The sequence below is a fragment of the Ahaetulla prasina genome, chromosome 3 (assembly GCF_028640845.1).
Source record: "Ahaetulla prasina isolate Xishuangbanna chromosome 3, ASM2864084v1, whole genome shotgun sequence".
Lineage (NCBI taxonomy): Eukaryota > Metazoa > Chordata > Lepidosauria > Squamata > Colubridae > Ahaetulla > Ahaetulla prasina.
The window spans coordinates 81,288,869-81,311,351 of NC_080541.1; the positions used below are offsets into that span (position 1 = coordinate 81,288,869).

Consider the following 22,483-nt stretch of genomic DNA (forward strand, 5'->3'; position numbering starts at 1 on the left):
GAGCCGGTCTGAACTGGGAGCATTTTACCCCTGATCACACTTGATTTAAAAGCTCTATACAGGGTGCTCTGCTAGAAATGAATGTATGGCAAGCCCTGTATTCAAGTCAGTAGCATTAAGCTGGTTTCAGTCCATGCATTCTGGAAGGATACTTGCAAAACAGGATGTGAAATGATGCATTTATTAAAGAACCTTCTGAGACAAGCTCCTTTTTGTCTTTATTCTGCCCTGTAATTTGGAGTGAAAGGAATCCCTCAGTATAAAGGATGAAGGAGGTAAATGTAGAATTAAATAGTATATATTTATCAGATCTAAAATCAGCACCTGTTGTCTTCTTCCCATTACTAAAGGATGTCTGAATAATCATATTAACTTTTTGGATAAGAGGGTTAGAACTAATGTACCTTTGAATAATGGTCTATATTCAAACCTTCCGTGTTTTCCTGAAAATAAGACATGTTCCAAAAATAAGGTTAAGCCTGATTTTTGGGGTGATTGTAAATATACGCCCTCCCCCGAAAATAAACCCTAGTGAAGGGGTGGGTGTGGCCAGCACAGAAGGCAGCCCTTCCCTTCCCCGGTAAGCTAATGGAAGCTGGGCCCCTTAATTGCGCATTCCCAGAGCGGCCACTGCCAGAAGACTCTGCGTCAGCAGCAGCCACTCTGGGAGTGCGCTTCCTGTTCTATGGTTCCAACTCCATGTGGCTGCCCCGGTTCCCAGAAGACTCAACAGCAGGCAGCTGGCCCGACCACCCTCTTCTCGGCTTTGGAATCCACAGAGGAAGCCATCCTCAGTGCTCGGATGGCAGTGGTGCGGTCTCCCCATGTGGGACTGTGGCTCCCTTCACCCTTCTCTGCCTGTCCGCCCCAGCTGCCGGAAGATTTGGCAGCAAGTAGCTGGCCTGACCGGTGTCTTGTCCATTTCCAGTGGCTTCCAGCCGGGTGCTCACCGGCTTCCCCCACATCGACGTGGTGAGGCCTGGGAGGTGTGCAAGTGGGGGAGGAAAAGGCACTCGTACGGCTTGACACCTTCGGGCCACTTGCGTTCTCCCCTCACAGGAGGAGCAGGGCTTGATGGCACACGGAGGGAGCCTTTCTCTGCCGGATACCCCCCAATAATAAGGCCAAGGCCATATTTTGGGGGTCAAAAGAAAATAAGCCCCTCTTATTTTCAGGGAAACACGGTAGCATATTAAAATGTGTCAAAAGTGTTTCAAAGTGTATCAAAGATGTCTACAGGTTATGGTAAAAAAAAATCAAGACTGGGGCTGCAATATGGTATATGTTATTGCACAATTTTAAAATATATGTTAATGATTTATCTACAGGTCACGCCAACTGATATCACACCAGACGGAGTAAGAGAATGGCCAACTTTCTGATCACAGAGTGTATCTTTATATTTTAATAGTTTCAGGAAGAACTTTAGCATCATCTTTCGGTGTGCAAAAAATTAACGCTTGAGCAAAAATAATGCTCGGTGTTACAACTTCATTGAAAAAAGTGACTTACAACCAATACTCACACTTAACAACTGTTGCAGCATCTCCACATGACCAAAATTCAGGCACTTGGAAACTGGCATGCATTTACAAAGGCTGCAACTTTGCAGAATCCTTTGATCGCTACTTTCAACCTTCCGAGCTGGCGTCTCACAAGCAAAGTCAATGGGGGAAGTCAGATTCACTGAACAACCATATGATTCATTTAATTGCTGGGATTCATGTTAACAGCCATAGCAAAGAAGATTATAAAATCGGGGGTGACTCACTTAACAACTACCTTGTTTAGCAATGGAAATTCTGTTCTCATTATAGTCAATTCAATTCTACAATCCAATTCTACAGAGGAATTATTGAGTCTGTCATCTGCACCTCTATAACTGTCTGGTTCGGTTCTGCAACCCAACAAGAAAAACACAGACTTCAGAGGATAATTAGAACTGCAAAAAAAATAATTGCTCCCAACCTGCCTTCCATTGAGGACCTGTATACTGCACGAATCAAGAAGAGGGCCGTGAAAATATTTGCAGATCCCTCGCATCCTGGACATAAACTGTTTCAACTCCTACCCTCAAAACGACGCTATAGAGCACTGCACACCAGAACAACTAGACACAAGAACAGTTTTTTCCCGAAGGCCATCACTCTGCTAAACAAATAATTCCCTCAACACTGTCAGACTATTTACTGAATCTGCACTACTATTAATCTTCTCATAGTTCCCATCACCAATCTCTTTCCACTTATGACTGTATGACTATAACTTGTTGCTGGCAATCCTTATGATTTATATTGATATATTGATCATCAATTGTGTTGTAAATGTTGTACCTTGATGAACGTATCTTTTCTTTTATGTACACTGAGAGCATATGCACCAAGACAAATTCCTTGTGTGTCCAATCACACTTGGCCAATAAAAATTCTATTCTATTCTATTCTATTCTATTCTATTCTATTCTATTCTATTCTATTCATAAGTTGAAGACTATCTGTAAGGCAGTTGAAAATAATTGCAAAACAATTATGAAGACTACTTTGTGTACATTGCTTATCTCTAACTATTGGCAATTGTGAAACAGGTTACATATTATTTATATATTTATAAATGAGGGATTATGGCTTCATCCGGTTTATTCAGTAAACCATTAAACAATGGCTCAGCTAGGGTTACCTGATCTGGGCTTCAAAAATCCAGGTGGCGCCAGTTATTTAACTGTGGTTCATTAAATAAACAAAACTAAGTCATAATCATGACTTTTAAATATATGGATTACCACAATATAATAGACAAAACCTAAAGAAATAATGCTTTACTATGATATGTGAACTCAGCATGAATAAAGACAGCATTTGGAAATTTCTATTTATTTATTTATTTATTAATCATACTTTTATACCACACCATCTCCCGCAGGACTCAGGGCAGTTCACAGGCATATTAAAATACAATAATCTAATAAATACCAATTTAAAACCCAATTAAAACAAAATATTATAACAGCCAAATCACTAAAATGATAAAAACCGATTAAAAACCCATTAAAATATTTTATTCTTAGGCTAGTCCAGCTCGTTGAAATAATAAAGTCTTCAGTTCACGCCTGAAGGTCCGGAGGTCAGGGAGTTGCCGTAGCCCTGGAGGAAGCTCGTTCCACAGGGCCGGTGCTGCCACAGAGAAGGCCCTCCCCCTGGGGGTTGCCAACCTACATTGCTTGGTCGACGGCACCCTGAAGAGGCCCACTCTGTGGGAGCGCACTGGTCGTTGGGAGGCAATCGGCGGCAGAAGGCGGTCTCATAGATATCCCAGTCCTAAGCCATGGAGCGCTTTAAAGATGGTGACCAAAACCTTGAATTGCACCCGGAAGGCTACCGGCAGCCAGTGTAGGCCGCGCAGGATGGGTGTTATATGGAAGCAACGCGGTGCTCCCTCTATCACATGCGCGGCCGCATTCTGGACTAACTGGAACCTCCTGGTGCTCTTCAAGGGGAACCCCATGTAGAGAGCATTGCGATAGTCTAGGCGGGAAGTGACGAGGGCATGAGTGACCGTGCGTAAGGCGTCCCGGTCAAGGAAGGGGCGCAACTGGCGAATCAGGTGAACCTGATAAAATGCTCCCCTGGCGACGGCCGTCAAATGTTCCTCTAAGGACAGCCAATTGTCCAGGAGAACGCCTAAGTTGTGCACTCCTCCCCTGGGGGTCAGTACTTCCCCCCCCCCAGTCAGCAATGGTGTAAGCTGACTGTACCGGGACGCCGGAACCCACAGCCACTCTGTCTTGGAAGGGTTGAGTCGGAGCCTGTTCCTCCCCATCCAGACCCGCACGGCCTCAAGACACCGGCCCATCACCTCAACGGCTTCGTTGGGGTGGTTCGGGGTGGAAATGTACAGCTGTGTATCATCAGCGTACAGATGATAATCCACCCCGAAACCACGGATAACCTCACCCAGCGGCTTCATATAGATGTTGAACAGGAGAGGCAAGAGAACAGACCCCTGAGGCACCCCATAAGTGAGGTGCCTCGGGGTCGATCTCTGCCCTCCTGCCAACACCGTCTGCGAACGGTCAGAGAGATAGGAGGAGAACCACCGATAAACAGTGCCTCCCACTCCCAAGCCCTCCAACCGGTGCAGCAGGATATCATGGTCGATGGTATCAAAAGCCGCCGAGAGATCAAATAGAACCAGGACAGAGGAACAACCCCTGTCCCGGGCCCTCCAGAGGTCATCCACCAACGCGACCAAAGCCGTCTCGGTGCTGTATCCAGGTCTGAAACCGGACTGGAACGGGTCTAGATAGACAGTTTCCTCCAGGTATTGAGGAAGCTGATATGCCACCATACCCTCAACAACCTTTGCCAGAAAGCGAAGGTTGGAGACTGGACGATAGTTCGCTAATACAGCCGGGTCCAGGGTGGGCTTCTTAAGGAAGGGGTAAGGAGGGGCCTCACCACCACCTCTTTCAAGGCAGCGGGGAAAACACCTCAAACAAAGAAGCGTTGGTAACTCCCAGGAGCCAGCTTCGTGTGACCTCCCGTGTGGCCAGTACCATCCAGGAGGGACACTGGTCCAATAAACATGTGGTGGGATTCAACCTACCCAACAACCTGTCCATGTTATCAGGGGTCACAGGATCGAACTCAGCCCAGATAACATTTTCAAGACTCGTCCCCGCCATCCCACCCGGATCTATCCAATCAGTGTCCAAGCCATCCCGAATCTGAGTGATTTTATCAGACAGATACTGTACAATATCCTCAGCACGTCCCTGTAAGGGGTCCTCCCGAGCCCCCTGTGTAAGCAGGGAGCGGGTCACCCTAAACAGGGTGGCTGGGCGATTATCTGCCGATGCGATGAGTGCGGAGAAATAGTTATGTTTCGCTGCCCTGATCGCCACTAGATAGGTCTGAATATATGACCTAGCTAGTGTTCGGTCAGGTTCGGAGCGGCTGGACCTCCAGGCGCTCTCTAGGCTTCTTTTCCGGCGCTTCATCTCTCTCAGCTCCTCGTTATACCAAGGAGCTGGTCGAGTTTGTCGCCGGGTCAGAAACCACAAAGGCACGATGCGGTCCAAGGCGCCAGCCGCCGCCTCCTCCCAGGCGGCCACCAGTTCCTCGGCCGAGCCATGGGCTAAATCCCTCGGAACTGGCCCAAGCTCCGTCAGAAACTTCTCTGGGTCCATCAGGTGCCTGGGACGGAACCATTGAACCGGTTCCGTCTCCCTGCGGTGAGGTGTAGCGGTCCGAAAGCCTAGCTGAAGGAGTAAATGATCTGACCATGACAGGGGATGAGATATTAATTCCCCTAACTCCAGATCATTTAGCCACTGTCCCGAGATGAAAATCAAGTCCAGTGTGTTACCCCTGGCGTGGGTGGGGACGTCAACTACCTGGGTCAGGTCCAAGGCCGTCATGGAGGCCATGAACTCCCGAGCTGCCATTGACGATTCACCCACCGACGGCAAGTTGAAATCCCCCATGACCATAAGTCTGGGGGTCTCACCCGCCATCCCGGCTATCATCTCCAGCAGCTTGGGCAGGGCTGCCGTCATGTAGCAAGGAGCCAGGTACGTAATCAGCAAGCCCACCTGCACCCCCCGGCCCCACCTCACTAAGAGGGATTCACAACCAGCTATCTGCGGGACAGCGATCTCCCTCGGATCCAGACTCTCATTAATAACAACCGCCACCCCCCCACCCCTACCCTGGGCCCTCGGCTGATGGAATGCACGGAGGCCTGGTGGGCACATCTCGGTGAGGGGAACTCCCCTTTCCATGCCCAACCAGGTCTCCGTAATGCCCATTAGGTCCACTCCCCCCTCTTGAATAAGATCGAATATGAGGGGGGCCTTATTCATGATGGACCTGGCATTGCATAACGTCAGTCGAAGGTCCAGGTTCCGGGGGATATCACCACTCGGGACACGAGTAAAGCCAAGGGGCCCGGAGTGCGGTATCGCTTTCAAACAGTGAGAACGCACTCCCCGAACATGATACGAGCCCCTGCTTCTGCCATACCTGCCCCTCCCACGTACCGTGCAGATGGGAATGCCCATATGTCGTCGAGCCTTAACCTCCTCCAAGACCTCCAATTTATAGACCTCCAGATCGTGAACTTTAGAAGGGACTAGCCTAACCCCCTGTGGGCGCGCCCCCTCACCCACCCCACCCCATAACCCATTATTTGATTTAGATAAAAATTTACAAAAAGATGAATTTAAAAACCTCCTTAACCCTCTCTTAGAAGCATGCCACCTCTCGGGATTCCAAAATCCATCATCGAGGTAGGCCCTCGATAGAGAAGAGGGCCACACCCGCGAGAGGGGGCCATCTCATAGTGCAAGAAGCTGGTTAGATGAAAAAGTCATCAGAGTCTGAAGAAATGGTGGTATCCTGGTTTGTCGAGATCTTAAACGACAGTCGTTGGGCAAAGCCACCAGCTGAGAAACGAAGAGATCTTAAAAAGTGCATGGTATAGACAGCATAGCTCTGGGTGGAATGAGATGCTATGGATATTAATTCAATGTAGTAGCCTCCAAATATCTTGGATTGCAGTTCCAATATTTCCCAGTTCGTGGTGTCTTCTAGTCATTCTGTCCAATATATGTCTAGATGTCCCAAACAGAAGAAGAAGAAGGTATCAGCTTCCAAACTGAACTGCTTCAGTGTACTTGGTTCATTCCATAGGCTTGGAAGGATCATCAGAGAGAGAATAACAGAATAACAATAGCAATTAGACTTACACTGCTTCACAGTGCTTTGCAGCACTCTCTAAGCGGTTTACAGAGTCAGCATATTGCTCCCATCAATCTCGGTCCTCATTTTACCAACCTTGGGAGGACGGAAGGTTTGAGCTGGTGAGGATTGAACCCCGGATAGTCAACAGAATTAGCCTGCAATACTGCATTCTAACCACAGCACCACCATGGCTAATGGATTTGGAAGGGACCTTGAAGGTCTTCTAGTCCAGCAGTCACCAAGTGGTGGTCTGTGGACCACTGGTGTTCCATGAGAAAATTTTGGTGGTCCGCAGAAAAATTATTTGCATTTTTTATATTGCACTTAATCACAAGTCCTCAACTACAGCCCCTGGACTGGATACATGCAATGAACGTTTGTGTTGCTGCAGAGAGTCTCCCCATTCGGGGTCTTCTTATGTCAGTCAGATGGGGGAAGAAATTCCGACTTGAGGTCTGCTTCAGCCTCCTGGTATGGGGCTTTGGATGAAAGCTGGAAGGAAGTGCTGCTGGTGGCAAAGAGCTGGACAGTGGGACTGTATCATGGCCTGGAACTGACTGACCATCTCAACCCACTGAACCTCTAGGCCCCAGTATCTGGCCTTGTACTCCCGAGGTCTTCCCTCTGCTTGGAAAGCCTATGCCATAGTCCTCAGTGAGGTGCTTCTGCTGAGCCGCCTCCTTGGTCAGATCCAATTTGAACTGAGCTCTTTTGCCAACTCTTTCTCGTGGTGGCTGCTTAACTCCAACAACTGCTTCCTGTTGAGACCCTAAGGAGCCTGGGTGGGGAGGCGAGGAATGGCTGGGAGGGGAGAAGCGAGTAGAGGCCGGCGAGGTGCCCCTCAATGTGAGTGACACCGAGTTGACCATGTCCACCCAGTCACATGATCACTTAGCCACGCCCACCCGGCCAGTCATTAGGCAGATCATATTAGTGGTCCGTGGAATTTAAAATTATGAATTTAGTGGTCCCTGAGGTCCCTGTTCTAGTCCAACCCCAAGAAGGAACAGGAGCGCTGATAACCAGTTCATTTCATGCTTGGTGGGGAACAAATGGTCAGGATCATTCATAATAAGACAGCATAAGGACAGCATAGGTAGAAGTCTTCAACGGGCTGGTGATCTCAGTGTCTTGCAATTCCTGCCCCTGGCACTGGACTCCTTCGAGAACCACACCCTCATTCCAAAGAAAAAGCAGCTCCCAGCCCTTCTCTTTGCTGCTGTAGCTTTCAGCAGCTTCTTATCTCTGCTGTTCCCACAGCTGAGCTCCATACCGTAGATATACAGAGAATACAGACAACTTCTGGGCTCTTTCTTCCAGCAGCAACACAAAATGTGGACATTTTTTTCCTCCCAGGTTGCAATTTGCTTCTTGTGGAGGTCTGCCTGTTCTCAAGTTCCACATTGTTTGAAGGCAGCTAGTGATAATTATTGAAACAGAGCATACAGGCGGTTCTATCTATACATTGTTATCTAACTCATTGCCGTAACAAAAATTCCCATTTCTTCACATTAGTTGAGAATTAATTTTTTTTGATGGATTTTATTTAAATTATCTTATTGCACCTTATCATCATACTTCATCCGATTCGCCTATTTGGTTGGCTTGTTGTTTGATTTAAGGTAATGTGTAAACCTAGACATGGTGGCTTGTTCAAGTCATTATGAAAACCAACCAGGGCTTAGCCGCATGGACTGAGCCGCAAACTATGGAGAGTTCTCTTAAATGCTTTCATCTGAACAGAGGCTGAGCGTGGACTTTCAAGTCCTCACTGGAAGACTGTATTGGTGAGCAAAACCAGATGGCCTTGCCCATCTATACAGGCCTTCAACAATCATCCAGTTTGCCTGGCCCCCACTTCCTGCTTTCTCTCCCTTGAGTTGTCTATGCTGGTCAGTAAGATCCAAGCTGCACTTCCGAGTCTTCACAGTTCCTGAAATGAAGCAAATGGGAACAAAAACATGCCTTTATTGCTGATCTCCTGACATCTTTTCAATGTCAAGCATACCATCTTACCAATAAGTCTCAAAGATGCTTTTCCCAAAAGGCAACTGGACTTTCTTGTTTTCTTTTTGGAAACGTTTCACTTTTCATCCAAGAAGTTTCTTCTACAATGAGAAGCAAAACGTTTTCGAAGAAAATAACAAAGCCCAGTTGCATCTTTGGGACAACCATAACTTGGATGACTGAGAATGTCTGTAGACCTCTTACCAATTTGTTACACAAACTATTTTTAGAGAATGAATCTGCTGATATTTTTATTTCTTGACTCTGTGATGTTGACTTCTAAGAGTTAAATGCTAGATTCGGTAGCGCACTTAATTACATTGCCTTTGGTGAGCCAGCCTGTTTGGTTTTTTTTAACTGAAGGGCAGTACAGCTGCATTTTCAAAGTAAAATGAACTTCTTTAGACCAAATGAGTAATCTGTCAGATTGCAAAAAAAAAAAAAAAGTGTGTAGGAGTATCCTGGGACTCGCTCATAAATGAGGCTACTTTATCTCTTTAGCCGACTCTCTTTGACCTTTACTACATAAACAGAGAATAGCAGACATGGCACATTGTAAGCTAAGTGGCCCATTCAAAATACATGAATGCAAATATGCCTGAGCTTCTGAGCTTTAATTTAAAATTAGTCCCAGCTCTAATTAAATATGTCAAAATGTTAATTTTGATCACAGGTTGCCAGCGAGACAAACAAGAGAAAATGCCAACAGGAAAACTCTTATTGTTGTCACTTGCAATTTTATCCGGTGCCACCTTAGTATGTTTTAAAAATAGTTTACTGTTGTTAAATGGAACCAAGGAAATGGTTTGCCTTGGTTTGGAAAAAAAAAGGAAATAATTCAAATGTTTTTTCAAATATTAGTATAATTTGGTTTGTATGAATCTAGCTGTTGTGTATTGTAAACAATTGTTTACGTCAGTGTATTGTGTGAATCAAATCAGTGTGATTTCTTTAAGAAATTATGGTTATGTAAGTTATGGTTTAGGTACAATGTGTGAACATAGCCAGAATTTTCTGATTAAAAACAGCTGTTTTCTGATACCTTTGTGACGAACACAATTGTCACTGGAGAAGCTTGTCTGGATTTGAGTTCTTTGCATAGAATTATGGCATAATTTCTTTAGCCTTTAACATACTAAATGTAATTTTTTCTACAGAAAATATATTATTTTATTTTAGATTAAATTAAAATTTTATTTTAAATTCCTGTTTCTTCTGAAAGGTTTGTCATGGTTTTGAGTTCCTGCCTACCTATTCGCTAAGCTTTTTTAATGCTTGTTTTTCTTACCTCTTTGCAAATTACTTGTATTGATGGATACATACATATGGAAGAAGGTAGTTTGTGAGGGAATCTGGTTCCAAGCTAGTTAGGACTTTGAACCATCACATTAAACTGGTCCCAGAAATAGTTCTAAAAATAGTATTTTTTTCAGTACACCTTCTTATCGCACCAGTTCGTTCAGAAAAAGATCTTGGTGTGTCTACATTTGAAAATAATTTCCAGGACTTGTTGGTGTTGATGGGATGTAGCATCTACTTGTCAATATTTATGATAATAACAAAGTTTTTTCAATACAGATTAAGGCAGGGGTGAAATGCTCCCGGTTCGGACCAGATCGGGCAATCAGGTAGCGATGGGGGCGGGTAGTTCGGAGAAGCAGTAACAAAAATCCCTGGGGGCCCCCCCCTGCCCATGCCCACCCAATCGCCTGGTCCCCACTTGCCTACTTGGGAGCATCCTGCTTCTTTTGGTCTCGCTTGCTATTCCTGTCTTGCTTCGGCTGCTGTAATCAATTGCATCAGCTAGCAACTCAATCTGCCTGCCGGCAATCCATCTCATCGGTGAGCAACTCAATCTGCCTGCCTTGTCCCTTGAATTGGGTAAGTAAGGGGGAGGAGCTTTAAAAAAATAGTTAATTGGCGTTTTTTAGGAGTTTTTTTTTTTAGACATAGCAATTTAAAGTTAAGGAAGTTTTAAATTAAGCTGCTTTTATCTAAAAATATAAATAAAATAAAATAATAAAATATTTGTGCAGCTTTCTGAGATTTGGTGTGTTTCTGTAGTGTTTCACTCTTAACTACACAAACACACAAAATCTCACAAAGCTGTATGTGGCATTTTGTGTGGGTGTGTGAGTCAGTTGTGTTGTATTGTGTGTCTGTAAAGTGTGAAAGTTGGTTTTTGAGCTTTTTGTGGCTGTGCGAGGTTCCCGCTTGCTGCAGGGGCCATTTTGGGTGAGATGCAGCTGCTTTTACATTGCGTGTGAGTCAGTTGTGGTGTGTGTGTGTGTGTGAAAGTGTAAAAGTTGGTTTTTGGTACCTTTTATTGTTTTGTGTACTTTATTATTTTTATTATTTATTGTTATTGGCCACGCCTACCCGGTCACCTGACCACCAAGCCACGCCCACAAATTAAGCTACGTCCACAGAACCGGTAGGGAAAATTTTTAGATTTCACCCCTGGATTAAGGCCTCGTTGTGTCAGCCTCAGGCCCTATACAAACAAGGTACAAAATCTACAGTAGCCAAGTCTGCAGCCTCAAGAAACAGTGGCCTATCATTAGGTGACACAGTAGCCTCCTACAGCTTGAAATTAACCACAAATATTTCAGATAAAATTTACATTAAACCATAATGTAATAGTTTATTGTTTCTTTTGGAGGAGTCAAAAGGCAAATGGAGTCCCTTACTATTGATTTTCCATCTTATGAATCAAGAGTCAATATTATTATTCCATTTTTAATACTAAGAAGGAAAAGATTGCAGATGAGCGTTTCCTGCTTCAGGTCCCAAAACATTTTGATTGGACTTAAGTATTAATCTACTTTTAGAGTAGATGAATTTTGCTTCTTCCCTTCAGGCACCAAAATGCCTTGGGCCAACCTTGTCTCAGTGAATTATAAGCTTCCTTTCTAGACAAAGCAGTCAGGTAATAATAGGGAAGAGCTAAAGATGTCTCACCAAAACACTTTATGACAATAACTCAACATGACTTAGATATGAATACCAACAGCAGACCCTCCAGGCTGGATGTTAGCCTGCAAGCTACCAGAGAAGAGCAAGGGCTAGCCTTTACGTCAAGATTTTTATGATGTTGTTGGAGGAAAGCCTTCAGGAAAGCCTTCAGGGCCGTGGTGGCTCAGGCTGTAAGAAGCCTGTTATTAAAACACAGCAGCCTGCAATTACTGTAGGTTCAAGCCCCACCAGGCCCAAGGTTGACTCAGCCTTCCATCCTTTATAAGGTAGGTAAAATGAGGACCCAGATTGTTGGGGGGGCAATAAGTTGACTTTGTAAATATACAAATAGAATGAGACTATTGCCTTACACACTGTAAGCTGCCCTGAGTCTTCGGAGAAGGGCGGGATATAAATGTAAATTAAAAAAAAAAAAGGAAGCCCAACAATTGACAGCATCCATGACGAAAGAGGTTGCCTACGTTGTACAAAGTTATATCAAATTGGAACATGGAATATTAGAGACATGTCTCTTGGGAAACTTGAAATTGTAAAAAGAGAAAGAATTAGAGTGGACATAGAGATCCTTGACATCAGTGGGTTACACTGGAAAGGCAGTGGTCAATTCAAATCAGACAAGTTTCTGATTTATTTTTCTGAAAACGATATCAGAGGAAAAGGTGTTGCATTCTGTGTAAACAGAAATGTGGCTAAATGTGTTGAGTCACAGTGATCGTATAATATCTATCCAAATTCGAGGCAAGCCATTCAGCAACACCGTACTACAAATCTACATTCCAACTGTAGATTCAGATGATGATGAAATTGAACTTTCAAGGACCCCTCATTTCCACTCTGAGCTACAAATATTCTCCTAAATTGAACTTTTTACAGCGAGCTTCAGTATGCACTCAAGCAAGTACCAAAGGGATCTTTTGTATATTACAGGTGATGTCAATGCAAAAGTAGGCCAAGGAGAAGTTACAAGACTTAGTAGGCAAGTTTGGACTAGGCGAATGGAATGAAGCTGGTGATCACCTAGTGCAATTTTGTCAGGAAAATTATCTCAGTATAGTGGACACATGGTTTATTCAACACAAGCAAAGTTTATACACATGGACAGTACCAAATGGACAACATCAAAATCAGATGGATTTCATTTTATGGTGGAAGTGTTCAGGATTACCTCAGGCTGCATTGCAATGGTTAACATAAGATCTGGGAAAGCAGAGATATTGATATTAATACAAAAACCAGGCTACTTAGAGCCGTAGTCTTCCCTATAACAATGTATGGGTGTGAGAGTTGGATACTAAGAATGGCTAATTGAAGAATTGATGCCTTCGAACTGTGGTGCTGGCGTAAATTATTGCATATACCATGAACAGCCAGAACAACCAGCAGAGAGGTGCTGAACCATATAATACCAGAAACATCATTAGAAGCCAAAATCAGAGGACTACTTCTGATTTAATTTGGCCAATGTCATGTGTACAAATTCATTGGAGAAATCACTGATGCTAGCAATGGTTAGTGAATCAAGAAAAAGGGCAAGCAAAGAACTCACTGGCTTGATTCTATTAAAGCTGATTCAAAGATGAACATCCAACATCTGAAAGAAGCTTGAGAGGATAGCATGGAGAACGCTTGCCTCTAAAATTGCCAAGAGTTGGCCATGCTTGAATGGTGGAGAATGAAGGAAGAAAGTCTGGAGAAAGCCTAATTTTTAAAGCTCTGTTCTTAGTACCCTTCACCTGCTCTTTGACCACCTGCTGTTTAATCATTGGGCCTGTTGGTTTATTTATTGCAGTAGAGAAACAAAACCAAAGCATGACTCCAGTACCGTTAAATCTAGGACAGATTACCTTAGTAAGTAACCATGATGGTTTTAACCAGTCAGGGTAGCAGTTGCAGTGCTCATGTGTGAGTCTTCAGAAGAAATAAACGTAATGAACAAAGTCTCTTTAAAAATCTGCATAAAATACCCTGTCAGCAGAAAACATAGAAAATTGTAATGTAACCAGTGGTGACAGAATTAGCAATACACAGCTGGCACAATTCAGTCGCCTTTCCTGGTGAGAACCTATCTTCTAGGCCAGAGGTCTCCAACCTTGGTCCCTTTAAGACTTGTGGACTTCAACTCCCAGAGTCGAACTCTGGGAGTTCGAACTCTGGGAGTTGAAGTCCACAAGTCTTAAAGGGACCAAGGTTGGAGACCCCTGTTCTGGGCAGCCCAGGACTAGCATTCTTTCCTGATTTATAAAGACATGTCTACTGCTGTTCCAGACAAGTGCTAAAACTGTGTTTATTTTTTTAAAAAAAATAGATATAGTGTTCTAACCTGGGTTTATAAGAAGCTTGACTACAACTAGAAAATGCATTGGAAAGTGCCAGTCAGATGCCCTGCAGGCAGATGCCTCTGTGAAAGCCAAAGATCCAATCCCCCTCCCTTTTTTTTAAATTTACATTTATATCCCGCCCTTCTCCGAAGACTCAGGGCGGCTTACAGTGTATAAGGCAATAGTCTCATTCTATTTGTATATTTTACAAAGTCAACTTATTGCCCCCCCAACAATCTGGGTCCTCATTTTACCTACCTTATAAAGGATGGAAGGCTGAGTCAACCTTGGGCCGGGCTTGAACCTGCAGTAATTGCAGGCTGCTGTGTTCTAATAACAGGCTTCTAACAGCCTGAGCTTTTGCAGTCCATGCTAAATTGGACATGGAAGGCAGTGGCCACTCCTCCCCACTCCTTCTCAGCAGGGAAGGTTGTGTGAATAGCAGCCACAGGATCTTAGCCGGTCCTTATCTCTGTCAGCATACCAAGGTTCCTATCCATAGTAAATAATGTGTTGGGAGAAAAGGGCACTGCAATTTCTAAGGTCACCTTTAAGCTCTTCACTGATAAAACTAGAGATGAGATGAGGATATAGCAAAAAAACATTATCCAGTATGTGCAGGGCCCACTTAGGAAAACTGTTTTGTTTTCAAGATTTCTATTACAATATTACCAGAATTTTCAAAGTTATTCCCAGCCAGCTCTGATGCAGTAGAACACTTTTCATGAATCAGAATCTTCACAGGCCATACGATGAGCGCGATACAGGGCACACCTTGTCCAGAGCTGCTGTACCAGCTCATCTGGTGTTGCCCAAAACTACTTAGGCAGCAATTTTAATTCAAGCAATTAACATAGCTTAGGGCACACCTACACCTGGTGTTCTGATGAAACTGTGAGTGAAACATTGCAGATGGGGAAAGCTATTACTAAAAGAATTGCATGCAGCCCTCAGCACAGCTGCTTGTGCAAGCAAGGAGATTAAAAAGAAAACGAGCAATGGGGCTATAGAATAGGGGTCCCCAACCTTGGCAACTTTAAGCCTGGAGGACTTCAACTCCCAGAATACCCCAGCCAGCTTTGGACCCCTGCTATAGAAGGCTTCTCCGATTCTGCATCACTCTAGGTTTTGGTGTCTTCTGTATTCAGCAGCCATCTTGATTTAATCTCTCAGGTGTAAATATATCCCCAGCTGCAAGAAAGCTACCTTACCATTTGCAGCTGTGAAGTTCTGCAAAGCTTGTGAAGTTCGGGTTTTCTTATTGGGGTGATCCCTTCTCACTTCACTTCGTAGGCCCCCCAGGTCTTCGCAGGGGGAAAAGTGGCTTAAACTATTTTGCAGATAATCGTCACATCTCTTATTCTACTTTGTAAGGCAATCACAGTGGATCTGAGCTGTTTGGTAGCAAGTGCCTGCAGTTATGCCTCCACCCACAGTACTTGGGAGCTGGCAAGAATTCAGACAGCTTTCTCTTTCTCATCCGCAGGGAACCTACCCATTGTAAAGAACTGGGCTGTTGTTGGGAGGATTTGTTTCGGGGTTTTTTTTTTATGACTCCTTTGTGGATTGAGGAGATGTATTAACACTATTTATTTTCTACCTTTTGTACAGAGATTTTTTTATTTTTTATTTTTGCTGCTGCAGGATGTTTCTCTCCCCTGCCCGATGAGTTACTTCAGTATCTCATTCCTGGTGTTATCTGGATGTTTCCAAAGCTCTCTCTCTCTCTTTTTTCTTCTTCTTTATTTCGGCAACCTTAATATCTCCCGAAAGCCACAACTCATTGTAAAATGGCCAGCATGCAATCTTCTCAACATCAGAGCTTGCAATAGGCGATTTAAATGCAACCGAGGAATGATGGCATGACAAGCAACCCTTTTCTATCCATTTCCTGTTTTGCTTTTTCCACATTGCCAGACAAATGTACACAGTACATTTTGGGAATGGGTGTGTACGTCTGTAGGAGAGAGCTTAGCAATTTTGTCTTGTTTCTGAATACTTGAAAATTAATAAGTGGCAGATATCAACTTCAGTCAGTTCATTCATTCACTTGCAAATCAGCCCTTCGCTTTAAAATTATTTCCAATCTTTAACCATCCACCTATTTATAAGACTTGATACTTGATATCGTCATTAGCCAATGATCGTTCTAAACAGCCAGGTTTTCTAATCTGATTATGTTTAGGCACCAAAATAAGGTATCTTTGTACTTAATACACTCAGGACTCTTTCCTATTTCTTTCAAACTATCTTTTGTTATTTTGCTTTTTCATTAATCATTATTCTGACATGTCCTATGTTATTGCAGGGGAGTAGGAAATGTGAATCCTTCAAAGGCGAATGACACATTGGATCTCTCTGTTTGCTCCATTACCAGTAGAGGCTGCCCACATTTTCTTGAGGGCAAAAATTGAGTCTCCCCATCCTAGCCAATTACAAATGTAATTATGGCTGCATTTTGAAGCTCCAATTCAAAAGTGGCTCGTGTGGTTAGGATGCTGGGTTGGAGGTTGGCAAGATGTATGTCAAACTGACACAACTCCATAGTTGTACCTTCTGTCGCTCCGCAGTTTGTCAAACTGCAACGGGGGTGAGTGGGAGAATTCTTAAGGAGGGAGGGATGCTCTGGAATGCAGGAGAGCTTTCTGTTGCCAGCGGAGACATTTAAATACCAACGTCAAGTTACCAAATGTTTGAGCAGCACTGACAATCTTTGCTCAAAAGAACCGAACCCAACTTTATTTTATTCTTAAAAGTCTTCCAATACATGTTTTGCCTGCTTATGAGGTAAATCTCAACATCAGGCTTGAATTTAAATTTAAGCAAGAAGAAAAATTCATAGATTTTCTCATGTGCAAGTCCAAACTCATGGCATAATTTGACTTCCGTAGAAATATTGGAGTTGAATAGGAATACAGCGTTAAATATACTTTTTTATCCTCTGCAATCCAGCAATGGGAACAACTATATGTGCTGAAAATATCCTATTTATCCTCTTTTGGAAAGAAGAGCTATGTACAAACAAAAATAATAATCGCTCTTTTCCATCTTCAGCAATGTAAAATGCATTTAACAATTTACTCCGATTCGTTATTTTTCTTTTACCCTTATAAGTGCTAGTTTAGCAAGCATAATGCTAGAGTTAAGATTGGGAAAATTTGTATTCCAGTGTCCATAATTTATATATTGCGAGATAAAATGGAGGAGGAGAACATCTATATACCGTATCCCTGTGCTTCTTACATAATGTCATAAAGCAGATGCTTTCTTAGTAAACTCTAACCATTTTAAACAGAAAGCTGCATTTTGCAGTTTAAAATTTCTGTTTAAAAACAGAATGCAGTTTTCTGTTTAAAAAATACTGAATCCAGCTGGTGAACTCTGAACTGTGGGTGGCCCGGGGGGGGGGGGGGAAGGGGTTTTACCTATGTGGGTTTTTGTGGCAGAATCCCAGAACTGACTTTGCTTCTGCTGTACATAGATGGATTTTTCAATAAAAATCCACTCTTGGTAATTTAAAAGTTTGATCTAATGTTGTGACCTAGGCTTATTGAGTCATTACAAGACACAATTAGTCCCAAACAAACCTATTTTATTGCAACAGATGAGAATTATGTTCATTCCCAGCTGAGTCCCAATTAGTTACAAAACAGTCCTTCGGAAGAATCACCAGCCTTTATCTTCTTTGACACCCTGCCAAAGGCCTTACTTGGCAAAGCCCCACAAAGTTCAGAAACAAACAAGAGATGCGGACTGGAAACAAAGTTAGCAATGTTGCTTTCCTGCAAAAGGCCCCCAAGTGCCTTTGTTTCTCTTTTAAGCCTTATGGAAGGGGCCAATCATCTCCTGGCCTTACTCCTGAGTTGTCCCTTTTGCTTTAGCTGCTCTTGCCTTCTGGCAGCTCTGCGCATGCATGCACTAGGAACTGGCTCCTCCTCTCTGCTGTCCGACTCTGGGGGCTCTGGAGTCCGCACATCACTCCAAGATGGCCCTGGCCCCATCTTTGCCTCCGATGCAGAGCCCTCATCTGGGCCTTCCCCTGACTCCAGGACTGGCCCATGTTCTTCCTCAGCCTCCTCACTGTCTGACTCCACCGGCAGCTCCGCAGGCTGCTGGTGGACCGCAACATCTAATGGTTAAGGCACCAGGCTAAGAAAGCAAGGGATTATGAGTTCAAGTCCTGCCTTAGCTATGAAAGCCAGCTGGGTAACCTTGGGCCGGTCACTTCCTCTCAGCCCAACTCACTTCATAGAGTTGTTATTGTGAGGGGATAGGAGGAGGAAGGGGTGATAGATATGTTCACCACTTTGAATTATTTGTAAAAATAATAAAGGTCGGATATAATAAATAAATTAAAAATCTCTCTCCATAAGCCTTTTTTCCTTCCCCCATCCAGAGACTGCCTTTCTTCAGAGCTACCTCCATTTAAAACAAATAAAGGAATAATAAATAAGCTAACTATCTCTCAAGGTAATTTTGCTAGTTCAGACAAGATTGTGAAGCAATCTTGATCTCTTGATTCTAAATTTTCTGATTCTACTCCAATTTCTTTTCTCGCCTAACACATAAATAATATGATGATTCTTCAGTTTCTCACATGGAAGAAAATCATTCACAGATTTTCTCAGGGCGTTTTCTGGAAAGCAATATGAGAAAACATTTGATGGCTCGTTAAAAAAATATCATCAGCCCAACCTTGTGCATAGCTTCCAAAAGGTACGTTTCAGTGTTACCTCCAGTTAAGTGCCCATAAGGTTCCTTGTTCACTGCTTCCACAAAACTGCTGTCCTTGGTATGTTGGCTGTGGATGGGAAAAGGAAGGCAGATTGCAGAACCACTAATAGCCTAAGAAAATGTTCTCCAGCTAAAGCAGACATCAGTTTGGTCTCAAGTCTTTGAGAGTTCAGTCAGTAGCAGCCTAATAAAAGCATGACAAAGGCTCCACCTACTGTGTTTCTGAAGATCACCAGCTTGCTAATAAGAAAGTTAGATCAGGTTAAAAAATGTGTGTATGGCTAGTAAATAATACAAGCACGTTCATTTAGGTAGCCTTGAAACAGAAGGACTACTTGCGCCTCAGGAAAGATAAAAATCATTCTTATTGGGTTAATTAATTAAAGTCCTCTATACTCCAAAGTTCACTTTATTTTAATCCAGTCCTTTTCATAAACAAAACAGGAGAGTATGCATGGGGGAAAAAAGGAGAAGTTCACCATAGATGCATGGATTTATGGAAAAAATACCCTGTTTCCCCCAAAATAAGACATCCCCTGATAATAAGCCCAATCAGGCTTTTGTGTGCATGGAAATAAGGCCAGGCGCTTATTTCAGGGTTCAAAAGAATATAAGACAGGGTCTTATTTTCGGGAAAACACAGTAACAGATGCAAACAGGTACAAAGTAACAATATACATCAGCAGTCCCCAAACTTTCCGGCTTGGCGAACTGGTGGGAGGAGAGAGGGGATGATTCTGTGAGTGGCAGGCATGCGCGAGTGCCTGCAGCTACACTTGCACAAGCGGCGCGCATGCACGCCTGTCACTCACACAAATGGAGCTTCATGCATGAGCATGTGTGCTCGCCATTCACACAAGTGGAGCTGCATGCATGAACTTGCTCACCCTTTGTACGGCCTGGTTCCGAACGGGGCATGGCTCAGTTCCAAATGTGCCATGGCCCATGGGCTGGGGACCCCTGGTATATGTGGAATTGTGCAGGGGTGCACAAAGCATACCAGACTGAACAGTTTGAGTGCAGTAGTATTATTCTGAATACGGAACAAAATGTTTTGTTTCACTGATAAGCCTACAATTAAGGTCTGTAACGTCAATTTAGTGTTCTATATCAATCAGTCCAATTTCACTTTGATAAACCATGGTTAACCTTCCCTCCATCGTGATATAGTAGACTATCTGAAGCAGGGGTGGGTTCTAATTTTTTTTACTATGGGTTCTGTGGGTGGGCTTATTTGGTGGGCATGGCTTGGTGGTCATGTGACTGGGTGGGCATGGCTTGGTGGTCATGTGACTGGGTGGGCGTGGCCAACTTGATGTCACTCACGGCAAAGGTTAGGGTTAGGGTGCCTGGCCTCTTCTCGCCTCAAAGTTCTCAACGAGATATAATTTCCCTGTCTATTTATTTACTACTACTGAACATCCATTTATTTAATCCTATGTATATATATGCCATATGTGTACATATATTACATAGTATAGTGTGTATAGGCACACAAAAAGATACATTATCTACTATATATACTGTATACACACACACACCTCTTGTAAAACTATACACATTCAACCTCACTTACTACATTTGAAAAAACACTCAGAGTCCACTTTCTGCCACCCATTTAACTATAATTTCTGTACATTTAGAACATTACACACACATTCAGATGTTCTTCCCTAACTTGCACATGACTGTTAGAGCCAGGAGAGAACATGGATTGAGTAAAATGTGGTGAAACTCACTTACCAACACTCTTGCTTAGCAACCAAAATTTTGGACTCAATTCTGGTCATAAGTCAAGAACTATCTCTGCCTTCCTCTGCATGGCAGCCTTGTCCTAGTAAACTCCTTCTCCTTTCTGGCAATTTTCCTCTGTTAGAGGCACCAAAATAATCCAGATGATGTAAGGTTTCCTGCTGGAGCAGGGGGTTGGACTAGATAGCCTCTAAGGTCCCTTCCAGCCCTAGACTGGTGTCCTGTTTCAAAGCGTCTTCTAAAGCCAAGTCTAGTGCCAGGGTTTGTGGTCCTTCATTCCTCTTCTCTCTCTCTCTGTCTCCCATCTTTCTTCCTCTTTCTTCTTTCTTTCTCTCTTTTCCCTCTCCCACCCTCCCTCCCTCCCTCCCTCCTTTTCTCTTTCTTTCTTTCTTTCTCTTTCTTTCTTTCTTTTTCTTTCTCTTTCTTTCCTTTCTTCCTTCCTTCCTTCTTCTTTCTCTCTCTTTTCTCTCTCCCTCCTTCTTTCCTTCCTTCCTTCTTTCTCTTTCTTTCTTTCTCTCTTTTTCTATTTCTCCCTGTCTCTCCCTCCTCCCTCGCCTTCCACCTGAAATGCCAGCAAAACCCATGACTTTGCTCCTAAAGTGGTCTAGGTCAAGGGTTTCCAACAGGGGTGAAATGTAAAATTTGTTACTACCAGTTCTGTGGGCGTGGCTTGGTGTGTGTGACTGGGTGGGCATGGCCAACTTTGTTTTTTACTTTTAAAAACATTTTTTCTACAACACTGTAAAAAAGTGATTTTAAAAACCTCTGATGGTCAGGCAACTCAATTGGGATCACCAGAGGAGCCTTATAAAAGCATTTTTAACAGCCTCTTCGGCAGAAGAGGTTGTAGAAAAATGCTTTTAAAGGGTTCCGGTGATCCTAGCTGAGTCAGAGCCAGAGCCCTTTAAAAGCACTTTTTTTTTTTTACAGCCTCTTCGGCTGAAGAGGTTGTAGAAAAAATGCTTTTAAAGGGTTCAGGCGATCCCAGCTGAGCCGCGCGATCATCAGAGGCTTTTTTTTTTTACTTTTAAAAGCATTTTTTCTGCCAAAGAAAAAATGCTTTTAAAAATAAAAAAAACCCTAACTTCTGATGATTGTGCGGCTCAGCTGGGCATGCAGAGGACCCACACGGTATAAGTGGGTGGAGGGGAGCAGGGCGAGCGAGTCTGCAGCTGGGGTGAGCGAGCAGAACCAATTCGGGGATGTGGCCAGCCAGCAATTACTAACGGTTCTCCGAACTAGCTGAAATTACCACTACCGGTCCTCCCGAACCGGTGCGAACCAGTAGCAATCCACCACTGATCTGAAGCCAGGTTCAGAATAATTATTCTCAGCTTGTCTTCTAAAGTGAAAGAGGAAAGACAGAACAATTAACAGAGGCGACAAGCAATCTTCTGACAAGGAGGAATGATGACCCTGCTGTATGATCCAATACCATTCAAATGAGAGATTTAGCAGAATTACTGCCAGCAGAGGCTGAGAAGAGGCAAAAGGGTTGAATTTGTTAAGAGGAGATATTCTAGTTGGCAATTTAATTCAATGGCATTTAATACACGTGTATTAAATGCCATTTAATACACATGTGTATTAAATGCCATTTAATACACATGTGAATCATACATGATTCCTGATTGCCATAAAAACATACGTTCTACTTTATGGAGGACATGGCATAATGGAATGTAGTAAGAAGGTGGCTCCCCAGGAGGGAGGGGGCACATTCCAGAGGAATAAGTGGAGGCAGAGCCCAGTTATTTATGTGCGAGAGAACCAGGGTGAACACAGCCCCTCTAGTTCACAGAGGTTTGTATTGTAGTTGCAATTAGTAAAATACTCTAGAATTTGTCTAGAGTGCGAAACAATAAAGAACTCAATTTGGAAGAAATAACATTCTCAGTTTTGGTTCTGACACATGGCCAGTAAAATGAACTGAATACGAAATTTGGTTAAAACATT

General features: G+C 43.4%; 1 protein-coding gene across 5 annotated transcripts in view; it reads right to left on the reverse strand.

Moving 5' to 3' along the window:
* RIOK1 (RIO kinase 1) overlaps positions 1-22,483 on the reverse strand; it is a 63,473-nt gene that overhangs the window by 12,701 nt on the left and 28,289 nt on the right. For 2 of the 5 annotated variants that reach the window (XM_058176463.1, XM_058176469.1), the window contains 2 exons: positions 18,775-18,842; positions 6,617-8,673 (listed from right to left, as the gene is read on the reverse strand). The exons of 1 other annotated variant lie outside the window; for it this stretch is intronic. In XM_058176463.1, the coding sequence (XP_058032446.1) occupies positions 8,634-8,673; positions 18,775-18,842 (108 nt within the window). In that variant the 3' untranslated portion in view covers positions 6,617-8,633. 2 more of the 5 variants (XM_058176466.1, XM_058176467.1) reach the window with 2 other exon arrangements.